Source organism: Oryx dammah, unplaced genomic scaffold, assembly GCF_014754425.2.
Source record: "Oryx dammah isolate SB20612 unplaced genomic scaffold, SCBI_Odam_1.1 HiC_scaffold_3, whole genome shotgun sequence".
NCBI lineage: Eukaryota > Metazoa > Chordata > Mammalia > Artiodactyla > Bovidae > Oryx > Oryx dammah.
Window position 1 is genome coordinate 64,743,114 of NW_024070187.1, and position 27,624 is coordinate 64,770,737.

Below are 27,624 nucleotides of genomic sequence, written 5' to 3' on the forward strand. Positions count from 1 at the left end.
AGCCTACCAGGCTCCTCCATCCATGGGATTTTCCAGGCAAGAACACTGGAGTGGGTTGCCATTTCCTTCTCCAGGGATCTTCCTGACCTAGGGATTGAACCCGGGTCCCCTGCTGACTAAGGTCCATCTAGTCAAGGCTATGGTTTTTCCAGTAGTCATGTATGGATGTGAGAGTTGGACTGTGAAGAAAGCTGAGCACCAAAGAATTGATGCTTTTGAACTGTGGTGTTGGAGAAGACTCTTGAGAGTCCCTTGGACTGCAAGGAGATCCAACCAGTCCATTCTGAAGGAGATCAACCCTGGGATTTCTTTGGAAGGAATGATGCTAAAGCTGAAATTCTAGTACTTTGGCCACCTCATGCAAAGAGTTGACTCATTGGAAAAGACTCTGATGCAGGGAGGGATTGGGGGCAGGAGGAGAAGCGGATGACAGAGGATGAGATGGCTGGATGGCATCACTGACTTGATGGACGCGAGTCTGAGTGAACTCCGGGAGTTGGTGATGGACAGGGAGGCCTGGCGTGCTGCGATTCATGGGGTCGCAAAGAGTCGGACATGACTGAGCGACTGAACTGAACTGAAATGAACTCCTGCATTGTAGGCAGACGCTTTAACATCTGAGCCACCAGAGAAGTCCATTTATGTGTATAGACATTCCTTAAAATAAATTTTAAAAATATGTATGCATGTGTGTATATCGTATAGATGTGTGTCTATATCTGTATACCTAAATATGCACATTCCACATCCCCACACATACACATTCCCATTTATGCGTGCCCATACTTATATATATGCATACATAAGCCTAAAGAGATTGGCTTTCATTCTCACTTCAAATTAGAAAATATTCAAGGTGAACATAAGTAATTGCCATTTTAAAATATAGTATCCACTGCATACCTCATGTATTCCTTATACCTGCTTCCTTGTTGATATGTGTGTTTGTGTTGATACATGTTTCGGACACTCAGTCGTGTCCGACTCTTTGTGACCCCATGGACTGTAGCCCACCAGGCTCCTCTGTCCATGGAATTCTCCAAGCAAGAATACTGGATATTGGAGTGTGTTGCCATTTCCTCCTCCACCTTGTTGATATACTCTCTTGATAATGTTTTTCACCCCCATGGTTTTCACAACAATCTGATAACTCCCTATCTTCTCTAGCTCCAGCTTGAGTCCTTCTCTGGAATGTCCAAGCCATATACTTTAAGAAACACTGAGAGACAATGTAACTTGGAAGTAAAATAATATATTTTAAAGTTTGACTCCAAGTTCCACTGTTTACACATTGTAGGTTTGGGAAAGTCTCATGTCACTTCAAAATCTAGGATATATAGGTTCATAAGCCATATGAATGAGGAAGAAAGAATTCAGATCTGGTTCTACAAAATATGCTGGCCCTACCTGAAAGCAGACAGCTTCAGCAATATAGTTTAATTACCAACTGTCCCTGAAGAAGGGAAATCTTCTTGGTAGGTAGTACATGAACTAGTACACAGAGTTGTTGCTTAGTTGGAGGTACAAGTGTACACCTGGTCATGGATACCACCTAATGGTTTGGTAAGCTGGTCAGGGAATTAGAAGCAACACTATTGGAAAATTGGTGACAAGCCTGGGAATGGATTATGTAACAGATTTCTCTAAATGAGCACAGAATAGGAAGATAGTCAGGTCCTGTATAAATGCTCACCAAAAAAAATACTTATCAGAAGTGTATCTATCTTAATGCTCAGGTGGACAAGATGATCCCTTCTTGTGGCTATCACACTCAGCCACCCTGTGCTTTCACAGTGGCTCAGAGACAAAGTGGTCATCACAGCAGGTAGGGAGACTGTCTGCTCAACAACGTGGACTTGCACTCATCAAGGTTAGTCTGGCTATAGTCACTGTTGAGTGCTCGATCTATCAAATGAATAGACCCACACTGCACCTTTACTGGACACTAATTCCTTAGAGGAAAGGAAGGAGTCAGCTAGCTATCAGTGCTAGGTTGATTTCATTAGACATCTTCATCATGGAACAGGCAGCATTTTGTTCTCATTTGAATACACACTTACCAACAATGTAAATTTACCTCTTCTCCCTGTGACTTTTCTGTGAATACCATCATCCATTAACTTACAAATTGTCTTACTTAGTACCATGGTATGTAACACAGCACTAATTCTGACCAAGAAGCTTACTTTACAGCAAATGTAGTATAGTAATGGGTTTATGCTTCTGGGAGTCAGTAAAATTACGACGTTTCCAATCACTTATGAAATGGTAATGGGTTCATTACCATTCAATAGGTTCATAAGCCATATGAATGAGGAAGAAAGAATTCAGATCTGGTTCTACAAAATATGCTGGCCCTACCTGAAAGCAGACAGCTTCAGCAATATAGTTTAATTACCAATTGTCCCTGAAGAAGGGAAATCTTCTTGGTAGGTAGTACATGATTCGTAGTCCCTATTACCTATTAGTAGTCCCTATTACCACTAACACTTTTGAAGTGTTAGTGACTGAAACAACTGGGCCACACTATCTTGCCAGCTGAAGTAATGTCTCCCAAGATGCTGGACTTGCTTTAAATAACCAACAAATATACAGTGCTATTTCCCACAGTTGAGATTCACAGGCCTGGAAATCAAGAGGTGGAGATTAGAGTTGCTTTTCCACAATCACCCCTAGCATTACACTAGAGAAGCATTTGTTTCCTGTCCCTGTAACTTTAGAGTTTTGCTGGTCTAGAAGTCTAAGTTTCCAGTAGAGATCACAGCAGTGGTTCCACTAAACTGGAAGTTGAGGGTGCCACCCTGCCACAGATAAAGGGTCTTTGAGGTGTCCTCTTTTGAGGATAGGATTGGTGCATTAGTTTTAAGAGAGGCAGTTGTATTGTGTTAGGTGAAAGCTTATTTTTGCTACTGTCTTTATTTGAAATATAAGTACTGCCATGAATGGCAAGTTGACAAGTGGTGGATTACCATAGCTTTTTAAATGTCAACTTAGCTAGGACTGAACTTTTTCCAGAATTCCCTCCCGTCTATGGTTTTAGGTTAGGACTGGCTACAAGAGAGAGAGATGCATGAGATAGGATTAGTAGATGTGAACCAGCATCCATTTTACACTTGGAAGATGGGTGTACAGCAAATCCTGAATGATGATGCTGTGAAAGTGCTGCACTCAATATGCCAGCAAATTTGGAAAACTCAGCAGTGGCTGAGCAAAATGGCTGTCTTAGGAGGCCTTACAAATAGCTGTGAAAAGAAGAGAAGCGAAAAGCAGAGGAGAAAAGGAAAAATATAAGCATCTGAATGCAGAGTTCCAAAGAATAGCAAGAAGAGATAAGAAAGCCTTCTTCAGTGATCAATGCAAAGAAATAGAGGAAAACAACAGAATGGGAAAGACTAGAGATCTCTTCAAGAAAATCAGAGATACTGAGGGAACATTTCATGCAAAGATGGGCTCGATAAAGGACAGAAATGGTATGGACCTAACAGAAGCAGAAGATATTAAAAAGAGGTGGCAAGAATACACAGAACTGTACAAAAAAGATTTTCACGACAAAGATAATCACGATGGTGTGCTCACTCACCTAGAGCCAGACATCCTGGAATGTCAAGTGGGCCTTAGAAAGCATCAATGCAAACAAAGCTAGTGGAGGTGATGGAATTCAAGTTGAGCTGTTTCAAATCCTGAAAGATGATGCTGTCAAAGTGCTGCACTCAATATGCCAGCAAATTTGGAAAACTCAGCAGTGGCCACAGGACTGGAAAAGGTCAGTTTTCATTCCAATCCCAAAGAAAGGCAATGCCAAAGAATGCTCAAACTACTGCACAATTGCACTCATCTCACATGCTAGTAAAGTAATGCTCAAAATTCTCCAAGCCAGGCTTCAGCAATACATGAACCGTGAACTTCAGATGTTCAAGCTGGTTTCAGAAAAGGCAAAGGAACCAGAGATCAAAGTGCCAACATCTGCTGGATCATCGAAAAAGCAAGAGTTCCAGAAAAACATCTATTTCTGCTTTATTGAGTATGCCAAAGCCTTTGACTGTGTGGATCACAATAAATTGTGGAAAATTCTGAAAGAGATGGGAATACCAGACCACCTGACCTGCCTCTTGAGAAACCTGTATGCAGGTCAGCAAGCAACAGTTAGAACTGGACATGGAACAACAGACTGGTTCCAAATAGGAAAAGGAGTATATCAAGGCTGTATATTGTCACCCTGCTTATTTAACTTATGAGTACATCATGAGAAATGCTGGGCTGGAGGAAGCACAAGCTGGAATCAAGATTGCTGGGAGAAATATCAATAACCTCAGATATGCAGATGACACCACCCTTATGGCAGAAAGTGAAGAAGAACTAAAGAGCCTCTTGATGAAAGTTTAAGAGGAGAGTGAAAAAGTTGGCTTAAAGCTCAACATTCAGAAAACTAAAATGATGGCATCCAGTCCCATCACTTCATGGGAAATAGATGGGGAAACAGCGGAAACAGTGTCAGACTTTATTTTTCTGGGCTCCAAAATCACTGCAGATGGTGATTTCAGCCATGAAATTAAAAGATGCTTACTCCTTGGAAGGAAAGTTATGACCAACCTAGATAGCATATTCAAAAGCAGAAACATTACTTTGCCAACAAAGTTCCATCTAGTCAAGGCTATGGTTTTTCCTGTGGTCATGTATGGATGTGAGAGTTGGACTATAAAGAAAGCTGAGGGCCAGAGTTGATGCTTTTCAACTGTGGTTTTGGAGAACTCTTGAGAGTCCCTTGGACTGCAAGGAGATCCAACCAGTCCATCCTAAAGGAAATCAGTCCTGAGTATTCACTTGAGGGACTGATGTTGAAGCTGAAACTCCAATACTTTGGCCACCTGCTGCAAAGAGCTGATGCATTTGAAAAGACCCTGATCTGGGAAAGATTGAGGGTAGGAGGAGAACTGGTCGACAGAAGATGAGATGGTTGGATGGCATTACCGACTCAATAGATATGAATTTGGGTGGACCCCGGGAGTTGGTGATGGACAGGGAGGCCTGGCGTGCTGTGGTTCATGGGGTTGCAAAGAGTCGGACACGACTGAGTGACTGAACTGAAGTTGCCCTGCACTGTGGCAGCTTGCGTATGCTGTTACTGATCCTCTGGCTTGATTGATAAGAAACAGCACCTGGGCCTGTAACTGCTTAAATACCTGCCTGTTTTTCTCCAGCTCTTTTGAGTCCTGAGCCAGCTGAATGTGCAGTTCCACTGTGAAAGGCTCTAGCTTCTCCCATAAGGCATCCTTCTCATCTCAATTAAGAGACAGTAAGAAAGAGGCACAGTTTCCAGTTTATAGCCATGGTTCCAGTGCATCCTTCTCAATTCCTGTTGGCCCCAGCACTCCCTTAATTGATGTTTAGCTTTCCTCCTTTACTGAGAACTTGTTCAGTACCAAAGACAACAGCCTTGTAAAAACTTCTCTTCTAGCTCTAGAGTCTATACTATTCACACTGCTTCTGTCTCTCTGATTCAATCCTGATATAATCATTAATAGTATGAAGAATATACAAAACTTTCTACATATGATTAAGGTAAATAATAGAAAAATGGCAAAAAGGAACATATAGAAAGTTTACATACACAAAAAAAATCCCAAACACAAAAAGCTAACACAAGATGTTTGACCTCATCAATTATCAGGAAAACATAAAGTATGAGCTATGATTTCATGCTCATCAAAGTAGAAAATATTAAAATGTATGAAAACTCTAAGAGTAAGTTTGGATGTGAAACAAGAAGTTGTACATATCATTGCTTAGAATGTAAACTAACCACTTTGGGGAATAACTTAGTAATACTAACAAAACTGAAAATGGGCATTCCTCAAAGACCTATAAATAACACACCTCGGAAAGATTCTAGAAAACCCTCAAATAGTAATAATGGGGAAGAATGTGTCCTTTATCCAGAGAATAATGATACTAATATGTATTTGAGCTTGAGGAACAGTACACTTACCTTGGAGTTGATCATCCAGGAGTAGGAGGTGGTCTAGTCACTCTAGTAAGAGGTAGTAAGTCTCTCATAAGATAGTTTCAGTGATGCTTGCCTTGAGGCAATCATGCCCTTGTAAATTTCCCTCCCCTTTTGCACGGCCTTGATTTAGTGTTTCACTTCTAATAAACAAAATATGGTGCAGGTGATGGAATGTTACTTGCAAGATTAGGTTACAAAAAGACTGAAGCTTCTGTCCTGGACACCCTCTCTTATTCTGTTACACTGTAAGCTCTATGGAGAGACCGACATGACAAGAAACTGATGTGTCCAGCCACAATCCAGTCAGGCCCTCAGACCAGTCAACAGCCATATGAGTGAATTTGGATATGGATCCTCCCTCAGTTGTGTCTTAAAATAATAGCAGCCCTGTCTGATACTTTGAAGAAGTCTAGGATCCTGGACCTGAGATATCCAGCTAGGTCATACCCAGATTCTTGACCCACAGCAACTGTGGGATAAAAAATGTTTGTTGTTTCAAATCACTACATTTTAAAGCACTTTGTAAAGTAGCAACAGATATTAATAAAATCTCCAGTAATCACTGCAAACCCACAGTGGTAAACAAATGCATTATTTTCAGACTAAGAAGGACTTTGAATTATCTCAAATCAGTCATTAATTCAACCAGTAATTACTGAAGACCTAATTTATCAGGCCCTGTTGTCAGGTTAAAGTTATGAAAAAAAAACAAGTTCCTAATCTATGCTTTTATGGAGTTTTATACACAGACAACAACACAAGAGAAGACTCTACACATGGACATCACCAGATGGTTAACACTGAAATCAGACTGATTATATTCTTTGCAGCCAAAGATGGAGAAGCTCTATACAGTCAGCAAAAATAAGACCAGGAGCTGACTGTGGCTCAGATCATGAACTCCTTATTGCCAAATTCAGACTTAAATTGAAGAAAGCAGGGGAAACCACTAGACCATTCAGGTACGACCTAAATCAAATCCCTTATGACTATACAGTGGAAGTGAGAAATAGTTTTAAGAGACTAGATCTGATAGACAGAGTGCCTGATGAACTATGGAACAAACAAACACACTAGTATTTAGTTACATTTATGACTAGCATATTCAAAAGCAGAGACATTACTTTGCCGACTAAGGTCCGTCTAGTCAAGGCTATGGTTTTTCCAGTGGTCATGTATGGATGTGAGAGTTGGACTGTGAAGAAAGCTGAGCACTGAAGAACTGGTGCTTTTGAACTCTGGTGTTGGAGAAGACTCTTGAGCGTCCCTTGGACTGCAAGGAGATCCAACCAGTCCATTCTGAAGGAGATCAGCCCTGGGATTTCTTTGAAGGCAATGATGCTGAAGCTGGAACTCCAGTACTTTGGCCACCTCATGAGAAGAGTTGACTCACTGGAAAAGACTCTGATGCTGGGAGGGATTGGGGGCAGGAGGAGAAGGGACAACAGAAGATGAGATAGCTGGATGGCATCACTGACTCGATGGACGTTGAGTCTGAGTGAAGTCTGGGAGTTGGTGATGGACAGGGAGGCCTGGCGCGCTGCAATTCATGGGGTTGCAAACAGTTGGACACGACTGAGCGACTGAACTGAACTGATGCACAGACAATTAATAATAAAATGCATCCTATGTGTCAGATGATGAAAATCCTATAGAGAAAAATAAAGCAAGTAGACAGGATAAACAAAGCCTGGTCTAAGCAGGGTTTGCAATTTTCAAAAGTGTATTCAGAGACCTTCTCTGAAAAGACAGTATGCAAACAAAACCAAGAAAATGTGTGATGGAGTGAGTCATACAGGGTCTGGAGGAAATGCATTCCAGGAAGAGAGAAGAGCAAATGCAGAAGTCTTGATGCAGGGGTGAAACTGAGCAGTGCAGCATCAAAGGGTTCTGGGTACTCTGGAGGGAAGAAGGGAGCTGCAGGGTTTTGAAGAAAGGAGTAATATCCCTGTGTTCTGATTTGTCACTCAGTCATGTCCGACTCTTTGCGACCCCATGGACTGCAGCCTGCCAGGCTCCTCCATCCATGGGGATTCTCCAGGCAAGAATATTGGAGTGGGTTGCTATGCCCTCCCCCAGATGTTCTTGACCCGGGGACTGAACCTAGGTCTTCTGCACTGCAGAGTCTTTACTGTCTGAGCCACCACAGAAGCCCAACTAGACTAATGTTTTAAAACGATCATTCTTGCTGTTGTCCTTAAAATAGTGTGTGACTGGGTTGGGGGGTGCAGGGCAGGCTTGGGGGTCATCCAAGTGTAAAGAAAAGGAGACAGGCTAGGAAGTTTTTATAATAATCCCAGTGAAAGTATGTTGGTTCAGATCAGGGAAGGAAAAATGGTCAATTATGAATTGTTTTAAAGTAAGATTTAATAGGATTTGCCGGACAATTAAATTTGTAAAGTGTATGTGTGTGCTTAGATGCTCATTTACATCCTACTCTTTTCCGACCCCGTGGACTGTAGCCCAGCAGGCTTCTCTGTCCATGATATTCTTCCAGCAAGAATATGGAAGTGGGTTGCCATTTCTCCCTCCAGGGATCTTCCAGACTCAGGGATGAAATCCAAGTCTCCTGCAGCTCCTGGATTTGGCAGGGAGATTCTTTACCACTAGTACCACCTGGGAAGCCCCTTTGTAAAGTACCTATGTATGTATATCTGCTGAAAGATATGTAAATTATTAAACCAGAAAAGTATATGGTTCATTAATTCCACTTTCAAATATTTATTCTTCAAAATGCCCTGGAATCTATATATACCACTACTGCCTTGCTTTCATGCACAATAATGACTATTTTCAATGACTTTTCAACAGTTTCACATGCATTTTATTTCTTCAATTATGCTGTATTTTAATGAGCAGCAGAGTGCTTAAAGAACAAGTTGACCTTGAAACAATTCTGTTTTACAGTAACTGTGATGGCTACTCTTCATTCCACTCTTGTGGGGTGACTCTGCCAACAGGGGAACGGCCCCACTGTATGCCAATCTGTGTGACTAGAAATACCCATGTAACAAGACAGAAAGAGGTTCCAGTGGCTAGTAGGATATCACCATATTTGTCATGAAAATCTGGTGAGTGTTTTGAGTGACTCTGTCTAATTTGTTGAATCCTTCGGATCCTGAGACTACTTAGTGCATTTCTGACCAAGGGAAACATCATGAAGGTAGGACGGAATTGAAGTTGATTGAAGCTGCCGGTTTATTTCCTTCCGAAGAAACCTGCAAAAACAAAAAATGGACAATGACATCTGACCTACATTTAGTTCTTCCTAGTTTGAAGGTTTTACCCACACTATCTCCTGCAGTGTGTTCAGGCAGCTGAGTTTTGATATCATGATGTCTGGATCTGAGTCTTAGCTCTGCCACTGACCAGCCATATGAACTTGGGCAGTTCATATAGTTCTTTTTGCCTTAATTTCTTCAATGGCAAACTGAGACAAAAATGTTCAGCTGATAAAATGGCTTAGATTTCCAACATGCCACACTAGTCCAATGACCTGCCTATGTCTACAGTAAAACTCTAGTTTCAGTCAGAATTACAAGGCATTCACAAGTACGTCATATCTCATTTTTTTCTTGCTCCTTTCCTCCCTTCTAAACCTCCTCCTCATTTCTTCACCTCTACCTGTAATTCTTGCCTTGCACTTTCCTACAGGGCCACTTCTATTTACCTTTAAATCCTGGTCTAAAAGCCATCGGTTCTATGAAGTCTTCTTGAAACCCCTCTAGGCTGAATAAGCCCCTCTTCTCTGGGCTTCTACACTTCTTACAACCCTTCTTTCATACCATCTGGCATGATGCATTGGTTTAATCATTTTTTAAAACAAACTGAATCAATATAGTGAAAATGAGATGAGCATACTTACCCAAAACAGTCTATAGATTCAATGCAATCCCTATCAAGCTACCAACAGTATTTTTCACAGAGCTAGAACAAATAATTTCACAATTTGTATGGAAATGCAAAAAAACCTTGAATAGCCAAAGCAATCTTGAGAAAGAAGAATGGAACTGCAGGAATCAGCTTGCCTGACTTCAGGCTCTACTACAAAGCCACAGTCATCAAGACAATATGGTACTGGCACAAAGACGGAAATATAGATCAATGGAACAAAATAGAAAGCCCAGAGATAAATCCACACACCTATGGACACCTTATCTTTGACAAAGGAGGCAAGAATATACAATGAATTAAAGACAATCTCTTTAACAAGTGTGCTGGGAAAACTGGTCAACCACTTGTAAAAAAATGAAACTAAAACACTTTCTAATATCATACACAAAAATAAACTCAAAATGGATTAAAGATCTAAACATAAGACCAGAAACTATAAAACTCCTAGAAGGGAACACAGGCAAAACACTCTCCGACATAAATCACAGCAGGATCCTCTATGACCCACCTCCCAGAATATTGGAAATAAAAGCAAAAATAAACAAATGGGATCTAATTACACTTAAAAGCTTCTGCACAACAAAGGAAACTATAAGCAAGGTGAAAAGACAGCCTTCAGAATGGGAGAAAATAATAACAAATAAAGCAACTGACAAACAACTAATCTTAAAAATATACAAGCAACTGCTGCAGCTCAAGTCCAGAAAAATAAACGACCCAATCAAAAAATGGGCCAAAGAACTAAATAGACATTTCTCCAAAGAAGACATACAGATGGCTAACAAACACATGAAAAGATGCTCAACATCATTCATAATCAGAGAAATGCAAATCAAAACCACAATGAGGTACCATTTCACACCAGTCAGAATGGCTGCTATCCAAAAGTCTACAAGCAATAAATGCTGGAGAGGGTGTGGAGAAAAGGGAACCCTCTTACACTGTCGGTGGGAATGCAAACTAGTACAGCCACTATGGAGAACAGTGTGGAGATTCCTTAAAAAACTGGAAACAGAATTGCCTTATGACCAAGCAATCTCACTGCTGGGCATACACATCAAGGAAACCAGAATAGAAAGAGACACATGTACCCCAATGTTCACCACAGCACTGTTTATAATAGCCAGGACACAGAAGCAACCTAGATGTCCATCAGCAGATGAATGGATAAGAAAGCTGTGGTACATATACACAATGGAGTATTACTCAGCCATTAAAAAGAATACATTTGAAACAGTTCTAATGAGGTGGATGAAACTGGAGCCTATTATACAGAGTGAAATAAGCAGAAAGAAAAACACCAATACAGTATACTAACACATATACATGGAATTTAGAAAGATGGTAATGATAACCCTGTGTGTGAGACAGCAAAAGAGACACAGATGTATAGAACAGTCTTTTGGACTCTGTGGGAGAGGGAGAGGGTGGGATGGTTTGGGAGAATGGCATTGAAACATGTATAATATCATATAAGAAATGAATCACCAGTCCAGGTTCAATGCATGATACTGGATGCTTGGGGCTGGTGCATTGGGACGACCCAGAGGGATGGTATGGGGAGGGAGGAGGCAGGGGGGTTCAGGATGGGGAACACGTGTATACCTGTGGCAGATTCATGTTGATGTATGGAAAAACCAATATAATATTGTAAAGTAATTAACCTCCAATTAAAATACATTTATATTAAAAAAAGAAACTCTGAGGGAAAAGTATTTTAAACTAGTATGTGCTATAATAATAATCAAAGAAAGAATAGATTTAGAGTAGTGGCAATCACTTGAAATTTTTTCTAGTACTTGGACTTAACAGTTGGAGCCTCACCTTTAACTGGATTAAATTTGACAACAGATATTTTGAAACTATTTAGTCCTTTGATCTTCATTTTAAAACTTTCTAGAAAGTAGAGACCAATTTCCCTTTTCTTTCATTCTCTGTTTTGGTAGGGCTACAGTTGGCTCCACTGTAAATTTGTGATGTTAAGGCGTGATTATTGTGATACAGTGAAAAATATACATTTCAGTCTTCATCCATAGATCCTGACCAGAGCTCCTAAAACCTTTCTAATTTCTCAAGCAATAAAGATGTGATGAGCATAAAAAAATTAATTTCTTTAGTTTTAGGTTCACAAAAAATTGAATAGAAAGTATAAAGTCTCCGTATAATTCCTGACTCCATACATGCATGTCTTTACCATCCTGTACCAGCATAGCACATTTGCTATATATGTTGCAATGAACCTACAGTCCTTTATCATATATGTCTTTTGCAAATATTTTCTTCCAGCCTATGGCTTGTCTTGTCATTATCTTAAAGAATTATCTTTATATTCTCCTCCAGTAATCTGAAAATCTTCAAGAGCAAAGAATGTAATTTTGCATACCCAGTAGCAGACATGAAAATTAAGAAAGAACATTTTTGAGTCAATCTGAAATATAAATGAACATTGGTATTCTCGTAAGAAGTTAAAACCAACTGAGAACAAGACCCCAAATCATGGAATTTGTACATGACCATAATAGTCCTAATGATTCTAATTTTTCAAACAGATAGTTACACTGAACAAGAGATATAGAAGCAGAAATGCATAGAGAAGTCCTTTCTGTTAATTTCTCTTCTCTGTGCAAGCTGTCAAACAGTGCTCAGTCTCTAGCAATGACATACGTTAACTGAACTCCAAATGCAGGCGACATGCATACAAAAGGGCCTGAGGTCAGTACTTGTGAACTTTTAACTATTCACTGAGATTTTCCAACTCAAATTATTTTATTCCCAACTTAGAAAACAAGACCCTAAGGTTCTCTTTTATTTCCTACCAGATGGTAAAGTGGTACTCTTCGTGACTGTGACAAACAGGGTAAAAACAGAACCAAATGCATTTCCTCTGATGTTTCAAGCATTCATAGCTTTTTTTTTTTTTCTGTTAGTCATGACTCTCTTCACCAAAAAGCACTGCAGTTTTAATCTGAATGGCGTTCAGAGAGTTGGTTGAAGGTGAAATGGATCAGAGTATGACAGGTGCAGCCTTAATCCAATACAAAAGCACTTGCACCATACAGAGCTTTCAGTCTTTAAGAAGGCACGGAACCAGAGAATAATTCGTGATAATAGAGATCTCCTGTGGGTCATCAACTCATGCCTGCTGCTTTATGACAAATTGGTTTCATTATTCCTATCCTCTCAATGTTAAGTTGAAACTCAAATACTTTGTCTCTAGTGACACTTGGTTGCATCCCTTTGCTGCTTAGTTCATCCTTTGGCTATCACCAGATCTGTGAAACTTTTTTCCATCTAGTCTGAATTTTCTTGTACCAGTAAGTGTCCATTATTAAGAATTTCATATTTGGAATGCTTTCTGTAGCTTTATGTAGTTACAGTCATTTCATTCTATAATAAAAAAAAAAAATGCCACCTTTTCATTCCTTTTTTGTTTTTCCTTGTAAGCATCAGCTAAATCAGTATCAGTTGCTTTCATATCTACCTTTGATCTATTTTTGTTTATAAAACACATGTAAGAGCTGGAGACCTACTGATTAGAGAAATTTTCCATCTTGCTGAACTCCACATGACTTACTTTTACAATAAATTTTGTGTTATCTAAGAGCCTTAAGCCTATTACTAAAAGAACTGAAGCTATAGATTCTCATAACTGTATGAAAGCATAAAAAAGGAAAATTCAATCATATAATGCAGGTAAAGAAAATGCTTCTCAAAGTAGATGCTTTTTGATGAGAATGGACTACAAAGGGAAGGAAGAAGACAGATTTTTCTAGGTAATAAGAACAAAGTAGAGGTTCTCTCATGCTTGTGGCAATAAAAGAAAAAAGATACATTCTGAATAAATATAAATAATTAAAGGGAGTGAGATATCCTGTGAGGATGAAAAGGAAAGATGGATTGTCCCATCTATTTTATACAGTAAAGCAGAAGCACAATTCAGAAAAAAATAATAGTGGACCTCAATCTGACTATAATAAGGAGGTATATAAATTTGAAACTTTACTGGTAACAATAACAATTTTAAATAACTACAGCCCATAAAAAAAGTAAAGCAATAACATAGGAAAGAAACTAATATTTTATTGCATATATGCCTATTTGCCAAATATTATGCCAAAATTTTGCACATCTGCAAAAAGAGTGTGAGATGGTGATTATCTCCATCTTACACACAAGAACAAATGACAGGGCAAGATGTGAAATCAAGTCCTTTGATTTTAAATACTGTGCATTTTCAACTATGCCATGTTTTCTCAAAGTACATTCAATTCTAAGTACTGGAAACAAACATACGTACAAAGAAACAAAAGCTAGCCTGGTTACCAGAGATGGGTCTTCAGTTGAAAATGGGCCATTTCAGCTTACTATACATACATACATGTATTTCTAGAGTGATTCCTGGTGTGACAGGACCTGGGCTAGTGGTACCATCCCTACTCTTTATTGTAGCTCTGATAGAGGGAGGTGATGACAGAGCGCTGTCACAAGAGAGGAGACAGTTTAGGGAAGGTCACTGGGTACCTTGAATCCACAGAGGAGAGGTACATTTCACCCTCGGGTTCTAGAAATGGTTTTAGAGGAAAAGACAATCTAGGCTTGATCTTGAAGGATGATTAAGAAACATAAAAATCAAAACTGGTAGGAAAAAATGTAGACCAAGTACCACAAGCAAAAGCACAGAGAGGTAAAATAGTATGGGAGCAAGGCAGTCTGAGGAGCTCAGTAACACTAAGTAATAAGTACTAAAACAGCAAATACCATGGATGAGCCTGGAGGGATGAGAAAAGAACAGCGGTGGATATTGAAGACTTTACATGCCTTGCTATGGCATCTGGACTCAATTCTATAGGTCAGTCTTTCCCATTATTGAGGAAACAGTGCTCAAACACAAAGCCTTTCCTATAATTTAACAAGAATTATTAATTCTGTGATTTGTCCCTTTATAATAATACAATATAAATAAATACAAGAAAATAATATGAGAATTGGCTGATGTAGCTTATCAATTTCTAGTATCTGTGTTTACCCTTGTTTTGCATTTTGTCGCATTAGTGTACATTTATCTGTCCTGGGCTAATATGAAAAGAATAGAGGCAGGTTTTATATTTAAATAATGCACTGATTTCAGGGACAGAATAAAGAATTAGATGAATAGAGTCACATCACAGCTTACCATATAGCACCGGCACTTGAAAATAACACAAGGCCACTGAAAGCAATGTTTTAGTTTCAGGACAATATTAACTGTCTTACTGAGCTATATTGCAAATTTGAATTTTATTTGTTGAATAGTTTGGTTCATTTTTAATTTGAAAATTTGTTTTGGTTTCACAGTTGTGTTAAACTTTAAACATAAATCAGAATTTGATTTTATGTTTATACATAAAAACATGTGATATTGCAATCAAATAATTTAAGCAGATACCAGTTGAGATAAAATGATTTCTTTCCTCTTTAAAAAGATTCCATATGTAATCCACAATTGAGAAACATTCTATTGATGGGGAGAAACTACCTATTGGTTTAATCAGGAAAATTTTAAGGTGGGGGAAAATCTGGAGGAAAAAGCACTTTACAAAATAGATTAGGTGAAAAAATGGTAAGAAAACAGCAAAAGTGGCAGAAAAGTTGAAAGTTAAGTGTTTCTTTCAATGGTTTACTAAAAAGATGATGAGGATTGGAATTAAGTACTGACAACAGAGACAGAGAGGAGATAAAATTGAGACATATTACGGAAAAAAAATCATACTGATTTGAAAATAAGTTACTCTAAGTATATTGTGTATTCTATTTACTTAGCTTTTAGGTTAAGATTATGCCCCAAACTGCCTCAATTTCTGTTAAAACTCAGCAGACATTGACACTGTAGCTTTTAGCTGATCCCATGGAATTAGAATGTGGGTGATCTAGATACAGAATGCAGAAAGGTCAAAGCAGACATAATTGAGGTGTACTAGGAGAAGGCAATGGCACCCCACTCCAGTACTCTTGCCTGGGAAATCCCATGGACCGAGGAGCCTGGTGGGCTGCAGTCCATGGGGTCACTAAGAGTTGGACACGACTAAGTGACTTCACTTTCACTTTTCACTTTCATGCATTGGAGAAGGAAATGGCACCCCACTCCAGTGTTCTTGCCTGGAGAATCCCAGGGACCGGGGAGCCTGGTGGGCTACCGTCTATGGGTTCGCATAGAGTCAGACACTGCTGAAGCGACTTAGTAGTAGTAGTAGGAATGACAGGTCTAGATATTTGAGTAGACGAAAGAGGAAGAATCCTAAAAGGATTTTACCGCATCATCCTAAAATTAAAAAAAAAAAAAAGAATTTCACCCAGCCTAAGAATAGCCTGACATGGGTCAATAAATGACCTGCTTAACTTTGGTATAAGGCTTTCTATCTAATTTCAGGAAGAAAATTGGAAACTGTATCCTACTTCTCAAATGTGCCCAGATAGGACTATTAAGTATCTCAAAGGGAGATAATGTTCAAAAGCAATTAATACCAGGGTTTCCCAACTTGGACACTACTGACACTGTGGTCCAATAATTCTTTGCTGTAGGAGGATGTCTTGTGTGTGGCACTGTGTTTAATAGCATCTCTGTCTCTGTACACTACACACCAGTAGCAGCTCTTTTCCTTTAGCTGTGACACCAAAGTCTATCCCCAGACATTGCCCAATGTCACTTGTGGGGCAAAATCATTCTTGAGTACCACTGTTGTGTGCAGAGTCAAGTGTCTTCCATCACTACTGTCACAATCTAAATAGCACTGTTCTATTCAATATAGAAGGCTTAAATTATAAGAAAATACATTCTCTACTATGAGATGCATGTAAGTTCCCCATCACAACTTTTTTTCCTGAAATAATCTCAATTTTCCAAAATATTCTGTGCAGTATAATTTAGATGAATCATTTAATCTATCTAGGCATCTGCTTCTTCATCCATAAAATTAAAAAGTGGAACTAATTTGGCTTTTCCCAAACCCACCTTAGTTATTTGGAATCTTCATTACAAAATGTAGATTCCTGGGCCCCATGTCAAATATATTGTAACAGAGTATCCAGGGAAGAAGCCTGAGAATCTATATTTTTGAAAACAAGTTCTCAGGAGAATCTGGTCATCAGACAAGTTTATGGAACACTGAATCAGATAATCTCTAAGGTCCTATTCAGCCCTAACACTCTAGACCTTTCCAAAGAGAAAAACATTTCAGAAAGGCCATTTATTCTTTTAGGCCATTGAAAGAGTACAGTAGTAATTGAATTCACCACGACGGTAATTTAGAAAGCAGTACCTAAGTGACCTGAAAGAGTTATATGGCACCCCTGGGAATAGGTTAGTCAAGGAAACATTTGGTAGCATTTAAAAACATTAAAACCACTAGCAACACGGGTGTTCTGCTGTGTAACGAATAATAATCTTTCAAAGCTAAGGCTCCTAGACTCCATTACTCAACTGCAACACTTTTATTTCCACCTTTTATTTCTACTCTTCTACTCTTCATCAACAGCTTCAGAACGCTGACGCAAAATAAGAAACAGTAAAAAGGTAATCGTCTTGAAATGAAAATGCACCGAATCGGCACTGTCTTCGTTCATTTATGTATTTCTCAGAAAATGAGGCTGCTCAAGGAGGGATTAAGCGTACACGATGTGGTGTCACCCATCAGAACTACTTAAGCCTTCAGCCTTTTGGTAACAGGAGATCTGGGAACCCTGCATGAAGCACTGCCACTGATGGAAATGTTGCACAACAGTTCTACTTCATATGTAATGATATCGCCTCCTCAGTTACTCAATCGACAGATGGTGCAGCCATTTGTTTAAGGGTGTGGATTATGTCACTTTATTAAGCCCCAAAGTGACACAAACGGATGTCACCTGAACAAACACAAAGGCAGATTACAGTGGTGGATTATTGCGCAGGAGGAAGAAATGATAGACTAGACAACTTGCCAGTCAATGCCCTCAAACGGCAAATGGTTCTTGAAGAGTGAAGGGATAGAAGGTATGTATTCTCCCTCAGGTACTTCTTCTCACAGCCAAAGTGAACAGACTATTTCAATTCTATCCATCCTCAGAATAACCATAGTATTCATTCAGGCAATTCCTTTTATGTAACTGATTACATTAATGTGCTTCACTCCTGAAGTACCCATTGTATTTTCTTTAGTCACAAAGCACTCTCAACTATCCTCATTTTCTCCCAGAACAAAACTGTTACAGAGAGTTTGTGGGCTCTTCTCCACAACACACTACAAGCCAATGGCATGATTGTTCTCTGTTAAACTTTATCTTGTTTTTTTTTTTTTATTAAACTTTAGTATGTTGCGATTTCCTCCTCCAGGAGATCTTCTCAACCCAGGGATCAACTCCAAGTCTGCCACATTGCAGGCAGATTCTTTACTGGTAAGCCACCAGGGTAGCCCTTAAACTCTAGTAGATCCAGCAAAGTTCCATGTTATTTTTACATTACGATCCATTTCAAACTTTGGAAATAAGTGACCTTGTTATTTCAGGCAATGTATTAATGTCAGAAAGAAGGCTCCTGTGCTTACTCCCAAAAGATTTTATATTAAGTGCTTGTAGGTTGTTGTAGAGTCAGGTCCAGCTAAAAGTCTATGGATTCAGTAAATAGAAACATCAGGAGAAATGTGTAGCATTTATCCAACTTAATCTTGGAAAAGAAATAGTGTTTTTGTTTTTTTTTTTGAAGAAAAAGAATGTGGTTTTAATAAATTCCAGAAACTTTGAAAGTTTTATCTAGAAAATGAGCCACTGAGAGACACTAGGAACATGAATTATGGGGTCACCGTTGCACCTTAGATGTTACTCTGGTGTGGGGAAGAGTTTGCAAGGGAATAATGCAAATGTTAATGATGAATGATTAGAACTTGGACACTTCACCCAATCAAGATCTTAAAACATGCCAGTCCCTTGTTTCTGCCATCTTCAAATTTCTGTATCCAATCCTTTGCTCTGCAGTGCTAGACCACAATTCTTTTGGTTGCAAAGGCATGTAAAGATGAGCATCCACCTCATGCCAATGGAACTCTCAGAACTTGACTTAGAAACTTGAATGTGAGAATTTATTTTCTAAACTTTAAAAGAAGAATACTCCAGTCCAGTGACTGGAATACATAATATATTTTTTAGCTCAACTTGCCTGACACTGATTTCAGTAGTAAAGTGACCTTCTATCAGTATTTCCTCAAAGATATGCCTATTTCAGTAGCTCTGTTTGATGCTAGTGAGTGTTATTTATTTAAATGACTTCAGTGTCATCTGGTAAATATGCAGGTAATAAAGTCAAACTCTATTTTACTGAAGTATTTCCCAAACCTGTATGGTGTTAATGCATACAGTGATTCTCTGAGAGGAACACCATGTGGAGATTTCCAAACTGAGCTGAGCCAGCATGCTTTCTTCCTCTGGAGCATATTTCCATATTAGTGTTTTCCAGAAGACACTTTGGGGAACACCAAAGGATGTCTCTGGTTCTCAATGCTGTTACATCACTGTATTCATTTTAAATGGTTTAATAGCTCCAGGAGGCATCTTGCAAACTAAATCACTTCCTTGTGGGGACTTGCAACATATGACTCAGGGAGTATAGAGTGTGTGGTAAGCCTGGGGGTATCTTAACACTCTCAGCAATTAACTTTAGCCTTCACTATGTGAGTCTGACTTCTGCAGTTTTAATATTTTGTGTGTATGTTTTTCTCCTTTCTACATCTACCATTATTCATTAAACACTCTATGAGCAGAAAGATTGTATGATTCTTAAATGGCCATTAGAGTTGCAGCAATGACCTCTCTTTGCATAATGTGAAACTTTCATTTAAATCTTGAAATAAAAACATGCAAGGTATTCTTGTCTTTAAGTATTTATTCATATTCACATAAAAGTAGAGAAAAATTAAAATATTAATATTTAACTTTTAGATATCAACCACATTTTAATTTTGAAAATGTCTCTACTTTTCATGAAAATTGTTTTCAGCTACTGGTCAAAACTTAGGGCAGTAATGGTCTATTCCAGAAGTTAATTCGAATCAAATCCACATTTAGATTGGAATATTGAGTGCTGCAAAATAATCCTTCCATCCTTGTTTCTGAAAAATCCAGATTTTATTTCCTACTTGGACTATCTCTGTCCTGCTAAACTCTGTTCAAAATATATCTGCAAATAAAACCTTTAATAATAAGACTTTTGTTATTGCCATCACCTGGGCAACTTATGGAGCATTTGCAGAGAAATATCATTTGATGAGAAGAGCACTTCACAGCCCTCAAGTAGTAACTGTGATCACTTTGCAAGTTGTTTTTTACCAATTCAGTATAATTTATTTTTTTATTTTTGCTTCCATGAAATTTTGGAAACTTTTAACAAGATGCTGGTATTCTACTTTTTCTTCCTTTCCATTTAGAATTCATTATTTGGAAGTGAGAAAGACTTTGGCCAGAGGGGCTGACTTTAGTAAACTGATTTTTTTTTCCCTTGTAGATGCCTCAGAAGACAAGTAAGACAGGATGCATTTTGCCAAACCTTGGGGCAGGGTGCCTGCTTTAGTGAACTGATATTTCGTTTTAGTTTTTCTTTCAAATCCCTGAGGGAAAGAGGTGAAAGAAGAAAGCAAGTCTGAAGGAGGTTACCCATCTAAGCACATGCAACAGAAATTTAGAACACAGATTCTTGTTTTGAAATCTTAAGGTTTCCAGAATTAGAATTCTGGTTCCAAAGAGGTTACTTTCACTTTCTTTTTCTTTAATCTAATGGAGTCTAACATTTCACAGACTAAATGGGCATTCTTAAACTAACCTGGCATAATTTAAATCATTTGAACATTTGTTAACTTGAAAAATAAGATTAATAGGCAAATAGGCCATAATTTGATTATACATATAATTTATGTGGGCTTCCCTTGTGGCTCAGCTGGCAAAGAGTCTGACTGCAATGCGGGAGACCTGGGTTCAATTCCTGGGTTGGGAAGATCCCATGGCGAAGGGAAAGGCTACCCACTCCAGAATTCTGGCCTGGAGAATTCCATGAACTCTATAGTCCATGGGTTGCAAAGAGTCAGACAGGACTGAGTGACTTTCACTTTCACAGTTTAGATATAGCTTAGAACCTAGCTGATGAGGATCTGTGGGCCTCTTATATAGACAATGTATTTCATCACAGTCATTGAATCCAAACCATAAGATCTGAAAGACCCAGACATCACTTTAAATTGATGTTTAATGCTTATAGTCAGCCTTTGGTGACTGGTCATTCATGACTTAGTACTATAAATAAATGTTGAGGAAAAACATGGGTAGAAATAGGAAGACAGAGTAGAGTAAACACAGAGATTAAGCTACTCCTTTCCTGAATTCACATTCTAATTGAGGGAGAATCAAACACATGTATGTATTTTTCTAATGTAAGTGAAGTTGCTCAGTCGTGTCTGACTCTTTGCAACCCCATGGACTGTAGCCCACCAGGCTCCTCTGTCCATGAGATTTTCCAGGCATGAATACTGGAGTGGGTTGCCATTTCCTTCTCCATGTAACGTAAGCTACTTACAAAAGAGGCACAAAGATCAAAGTATAGAAACAGATATGAATCCTTTGCCCTCCCTTAGATCAGGACACTGAATAAGCAATGGGATACTATTACCAGAAGAAGGTGGAATGCATACTGAATGAGCAAGGGCAAACCAAAACAGAAAACAAACAAACCCAAAACAAAAAAATATCTACTATACTGAGAGAAAAAATTGATCCAAATACAAGTCCATTGGAAAAGGAGTGGAAACACAGCAATGCAGTCATTAAATGACAGGGATCCACTGACTAGATTCTCTCCAGCTTTTTCCATCTGTAACATTTTATTTCTATTATCAAAAGTTTCAAATAAATATGTTGCACTGGCACAGAGAAATCAGTAAAAGGAGCAATTGAGACCGTGTGAGGATGGGAGCATGTACACTCTTCTTTCTGCCACTTATTTACAGAACTGAAAATTTGCATTTCAAGATTTTTGCATAATGAAATGATCCTCTAGAAAATCCTAAATAGTATTATGACTATTTTATGCTTAAATGTGATTCAATTAAGCTCCTCGTATGTGACTGCAGCTTGCTACACACTGGAGTTATAAAAATGGATCAGAAAGGTCCATTCTTCCCAAGAACGCTCAGTGGGAAAGACAGATAATGATAAGGTTTCAATATGAAAAGTTCTATAACAGATATGATCAAGATGCTAAGCCACCAAAAAAATAGGCATCTACGCCAGCCAAAGAGCTCAATAAAAGCTTCCTGGGGTAATAGATGAGTGAGCTAAAATTCATAAATAAGTTCAAATTAGATGTAAAGGAATGTTGGTGGAAAGCTTTTTTGAGGGTTTTTCTCCAACTAGCAAAACTAAAATTTAGTTTTCAAACATTTCCTTTGCAAAGGTGATCTTCAGGTCTGATCATGTACAGATTAAGAGAACCTCCTTTAATGTCAAATTTATAACAACAGCACCAGTAATGGGAGCACATAAACATCATACCGGAATGAAGTTCCTTCTGACTTTTTGCCAATTCTATAATACATTTTCATCTAGACTGAACATCATATTGTAATCATCATAAAAACTTGTTAATGTTTCTGAGAAATAATAGCAGATAAGCCTGAGAGACTTGAGAACAAATGCAGGCAATTTAAAAGACTGGATAGACACAAAATAATTAGAATTAAGATTGTTAGAATCTAATTGTTTTGAATTAATAATATCCAAAGTGAAGCAAGCTCCTGCTTTTATTTCATAGTTCATGATTTTGCAGGGTCACCTATAATTTCATAATTTATATTAAAGAGCCAGAAAGAATAACTAAGAAAATCTTGCAGTTGATACTGGGATAATAAATGATAGCCATGCTTCATAGGCACTTGCTTCATCTAGGACTGAATTTAAGCTAGATTGTGAAGGTATTCCCTTTAAGTATGCCTAACATCCAAAGTCACACATTAGGTGAGTGCCTACAAATGGTTATTTGTCAAAATATTGGGAAAATCCAAAATTACTGATACAACCTACACCCAGCAGCTAGATGATGCTGGGGATTTCCTACATAAAACATTCATTTATTTGACTGTAGAAAACAGTCCCAGAACAACAACAAAATGTGCTGTGCTTAGTTGCTCAGTCATGTGCAAGTCTTTCTGATCCCACAGACTGTAGCTCGCCAGGCTCCTCTGTCCATGGGGATTCTCCAGGCAAGAATACTGGAGTGGGTTGCCACGCCCTCCTCCAAGGGATCTTCCCAACCCAGGAATTGAACCCAGGTTTCCCACATTGCAGGAGGATTATTTACCGTCTGAGTCACCAGGGAAGCCTTAAGCCAAAACTTACGTTATGTGAACTGTATATGTGAAGGGCTTCCAAGGTGGTGCTGTGGTGTGCTGTGCTTTAGTGGCTCAGTCGTGTCCAACTCTTCGTGACCCCATGGGTTGTTAGCCTGCCAGGCTCCTCTATCCACGGAATTCTCCAGGCAAGAATACTGGAGTGGGTAGCCATTCACTTCTCCAGGGGATCTTCCCAACCCAGGGATCAAACATCAAACCCAGGTCTCCCACATTGCAGGTGGATTCTCTACAGTCTGAACCACCAGGGAAGCCCACCTGCCAATGCAGGGGACATAAGTGATGTGGGTTCTATCTCTGGGTCAGGAAGATCCCCTGGGGGAGGGCATGGCAACCCACTCCAGTATTCTTGCCTGGAGAGTCCCATGGACGGAGGAGCCTGGTGGGCTACAGTCCATAGGGTTGCACAGAGTCGGACACGACTGAAGCAACTTAGCATACATGCACGCACACAATGTAAGAATGTATAGAAGGACCCAATTCCATGGAAAAGAGATCTAGTTTCAGACAACGAACCCTGAAAAATCCCTGAGTTTCCAGTTTTTTCCCTTGTACCCCATCCGGTTTCCCCTCATTTAATATAAATAGATATTACAAAGAGCAATAATGGCTCTTCTGTCTCTAAAATGATATAGTAAATCCCTTTTCTTGACTTTTCTGCTACAATAAAATCCAACGATGCACCCCTCTTCTGAATACCTTCTCTTCCATTAGCTTCTATAGTATCTCTTAAGTTTTCTTTCTGTTTCTATGGCTATTTCTTCTTTACAAACTCGTTTCTCTAATAGGTCCTTTGTGAAGGAGTACTTCAAGGATCTATATGCTCTTTCTCTCTCACTAGGTACTCCTAGGCACACTAATAAACATACCATCAATGGGTAATTAGATGACTCCCAAATTATGTCTCCACATATAAGCTATCTTCTTAGATACAGGGCAATACATTAAACTGCCTTCTTAACATCTCTCCTAAGATAATTCTAATTCAAAGATATTATGAAATAATCCAAAAATAATTTGATGTCTGCAAAATCAACAGGTGTAAGTGTATTCCCTTCCACACTCAAACCTGGTCTTTATTAATGCTTCCTAACCTAGCAAAGATTACTTCCACACATGTGGTGGAGCAACTTAAACTTACAAATGATTCTTGACACCTTCAACTCCCTTGAAACATTTAATACAGCACTGGATTCTTTTAAATTTTCATCTTAAAAACATCTCAAACATTAATTTTTTTCTATCCAAACTGCCTCTATCATAGCTCAACTTTTCTTCATAAATGGTGAATCATTTCCATAAATGGTGTCCCTACATTGCCTCTGCCATCCCACATTCTCTATCTATTCTCCCAACTGCTCATAAGTGATTTCTTTTTGCTTGAGATTTTTTTGTGATGTTGTCTGCCCCAGTTTTATTGAGGTATAAATGACATATGGCATTGCATAAATTTAAGTTATATAGTGTGACAATTTGATGTATGTATGCTTTGCGAAATGAACTACAACAATGAAAGTTGTTAACACATCCATCACCTCACATAGTTGTCATTGTGTGTGTGAAAGAGAGAGAGAGTCAGGAAGAGAGAGAGATGAGGGCATTTAAGATCTTCAAGTTTACGGTACAGAATTGTTAGTATACACAACAAGCTATCAATTAGAGCTTCAAAACTTATAACTGGAAATTTGCATCCTTGAATACACATCTCTCAATTTCCCCCCATTCCCCATGCCTGACAACTACCAATCTACTCTCTGCTGCTATGAGTTCAGTTGTGTGTGTGTGTGTGTGTCTTTTTCCAGTTTCCACTTATAAGTGAGATTATGGAGTATTTGTTTTTCTCTCTCTGACTTATTTCATTCAGCATAATGCAGTCTAGGTTTATCCACGTTGGCCCAAATGGCAGAGTTTCCTTTTTTTGTTATAGCTGAACATATGCCACATTTTACTTACCTATTAATTTGTCAACAGAAGGATTATTTCCACATTTTGGCTACTGTGAATAATGCTACAATAAACATATGGGTACAAATATCTTTTCAAAATACTAATTTTGTTTCCTTTGGATGTATACCCAGAAACGGGATTTACTGGATCATATGATATTTCTATTTTTTGAGGAACCTCTATAGTGTTTTCCAACCCAATTTATATTCCCACCTTCAGTGCACTCGCGTTCCCTTTTCTCCGTATCTTCCAAGACACGTGGTATCTGCTGCCTTTTTGATAGTAGCCACCCTGACATGTGGCTCAGGCGGTAAAGCATCTGCCTACAATGCAGGAGACCTGAGTTCGATCCCTGGGTTGGGAAGATTCCCTGGAGAAGGAAATGGCAACGCACTCTAGTATTCTTCCCTGAAAAATACCATGGATTGAAAATCCCATGCATGGAGATTCCTGGTAGGCTACAATCCATAGGGTCGCAAAGAGTCAGACCCAACTGAGCAACTTCGCTCTCATCCTAACATGTGTGAGGTGATATTTCATTGTGGTTTTGATTTGCATTTTCCTGAGTAGCGATGCTGAACACGTTTTCATGTACCTACTGACCATCTGTACATCTTCTTTGGGTAAGTGTCTATTCTGATTCTTTGCCCGTTTTTTAACTGGGTTATTTATTTGCTATTGAATTGCATAAATTCTTTATATATCCTGTATATTAATCCCTTATCCTGTATATTATCCCTTTTATATTATCCCTTTTATATATATATATATATATATATATATCCCTTAGATATATGGTTCTCAAATATTTTCTCCCATTCCACAAGTAGCCTTTTCATTTTGTTCCTTTTGCTTTACAGAATCTTTTTACTTTGATATAGCTCTTTTGTTGTTGTTGTTGTTGCCTGTGGCTTGATGTCAAAATTTAAAAAATCATTGCCAAGGCCAACAACTTGGAGCTTCTTCCATATGTTTCTTATAGGAGAGTTTCATGATTTCAGGTCTTACACTTAAGTCTGTAATCCATTTCAAGTTAAAATTTACGAGTGATATAGAATAGGGTTCTAGTTTAATTCTTTAGCATGTGAATATACAATTTTCCCAATACCATTTATTGAAGAGATTATCTTTTCCCCAGTGTGTGTATTTTGTGCCCTTGTTAAAATTATTTGACCATATATGCGTAGGTATATTTCTGGCTTCTCTGCTCAGTTCCCCTGGTCTTATGTGTCTGTTTTTATGCCAGTACATATTGTTTCAATTACTATAGGTTTATAATACAGTTTGAAATAAGTGAGTGTGATGCATCCAGTTTTGTTCTTTCTCAAGATTGCTTTTGATAATTATGGTCCTTATAGTTCCATAAAAATTTTAAGATTATTTTTCTATGTTTTTGAAAAATACTATCGGTACTTAGGAGGGATTGCATAGACTATATATATCACTTGGTAGTGCGGACATTTTTATAATATTAAGTTCTTCCAATCCATAAACATGTGATATCTTTCCTTTTATCTGTGTCTTCCTCAATTTCTTTCATCAATGTCACAGTTTTCGGAGGTCTTTCACCCCTTTAGTTAAATTTATTCCTACATATTTTATTGTTTTTAATATCATAAATGGAATTGTCTTATTTCTTTTACAGATAATTCATTATTAATATATAGAAATGCAATTGATTTTTGCATGCTGATTTCATATCCTGCAAATTTACTGAAAAAAAAATTAGGGGGGATTCTACATGATTTTCTACATGAAGTACCATGTTATCTGAAAATAGAGACAATTTTACTTCTTGGTTTCCAACTTGGATGCCTTTAATTTATTTACATTTCATGTCAGATTGCTTTGGCTAAGACTTCTAATACTATGTTAAATAAAAGTGGCAAAAGAGTGCACCCTTGAATTGTTCCTGATCACGGAGGAAAAACTTTCAGCTTTTCACCTTTGAGTATGATAGCTGTGGGCTTCTCATACATGGTCTCCATTATTTTCAGAAAGTTATGACCAACCTAGATAGCATATTCAAAAGCAGAGGCATTACTTTGCCAACAAAGGTCCATCTAGGCAAGGCTACGGTTTTTCCAGTGGTCATGTATGGATGTGAGAGTTGGACTGTGAAGAAAGCTGAGCACTGAAGAAATGATGCTTTTGAAGACTCTTGAGAGTCCCTTGGACTGCAAGGAGATCCAAACAGTCCATTCTAAAGGAGATCAGTCCTGGGTGTTCACTGGAAGGACTGATGCTAAAGCTGAAACTGCAATAGTTTGGCCACCTCATGTGAAGAGTTGACTCATTGGAAAAGACTCTGATGCTGGGAGGGATTGGGGGCAGGAGGAGAAGGGAACGACAGAGGATGAGATGGCTGGATGGCATCACTGA

General features: G+C 38.5%; 1 protein-coding gene across 1 annotated transcript in view; it reads right to left on the bottom strand.

Moving 5' to 3' along the window:
- Positions 1 to 8,810: 8,810 nt before the first annotated feature.
- LOC120862086 (cytochrome c oxidase subunit 7B2, mitochondrial) overlaps positions 8,811 to 27,624 on the bottom strand; it is a 140,713-nt gene continuing 121,899 nt past the window's right edge. Inside the window, exon 3 of the mRNA XM_040238141.1 lies at positions 8,811 to 9,222. Within this exon, the coding sequence (XP_040094075.1) occupies positions 8,924 to 9,163 (240 nt within the window). The 5' untranslated portion in view covers positions 9,164 to 9,222 and the 3' untranslated portion in view covers positions 8,811 to 8,923. The remainder of the gene's footprint in view (positions 9,223 to 27,624) is intronic.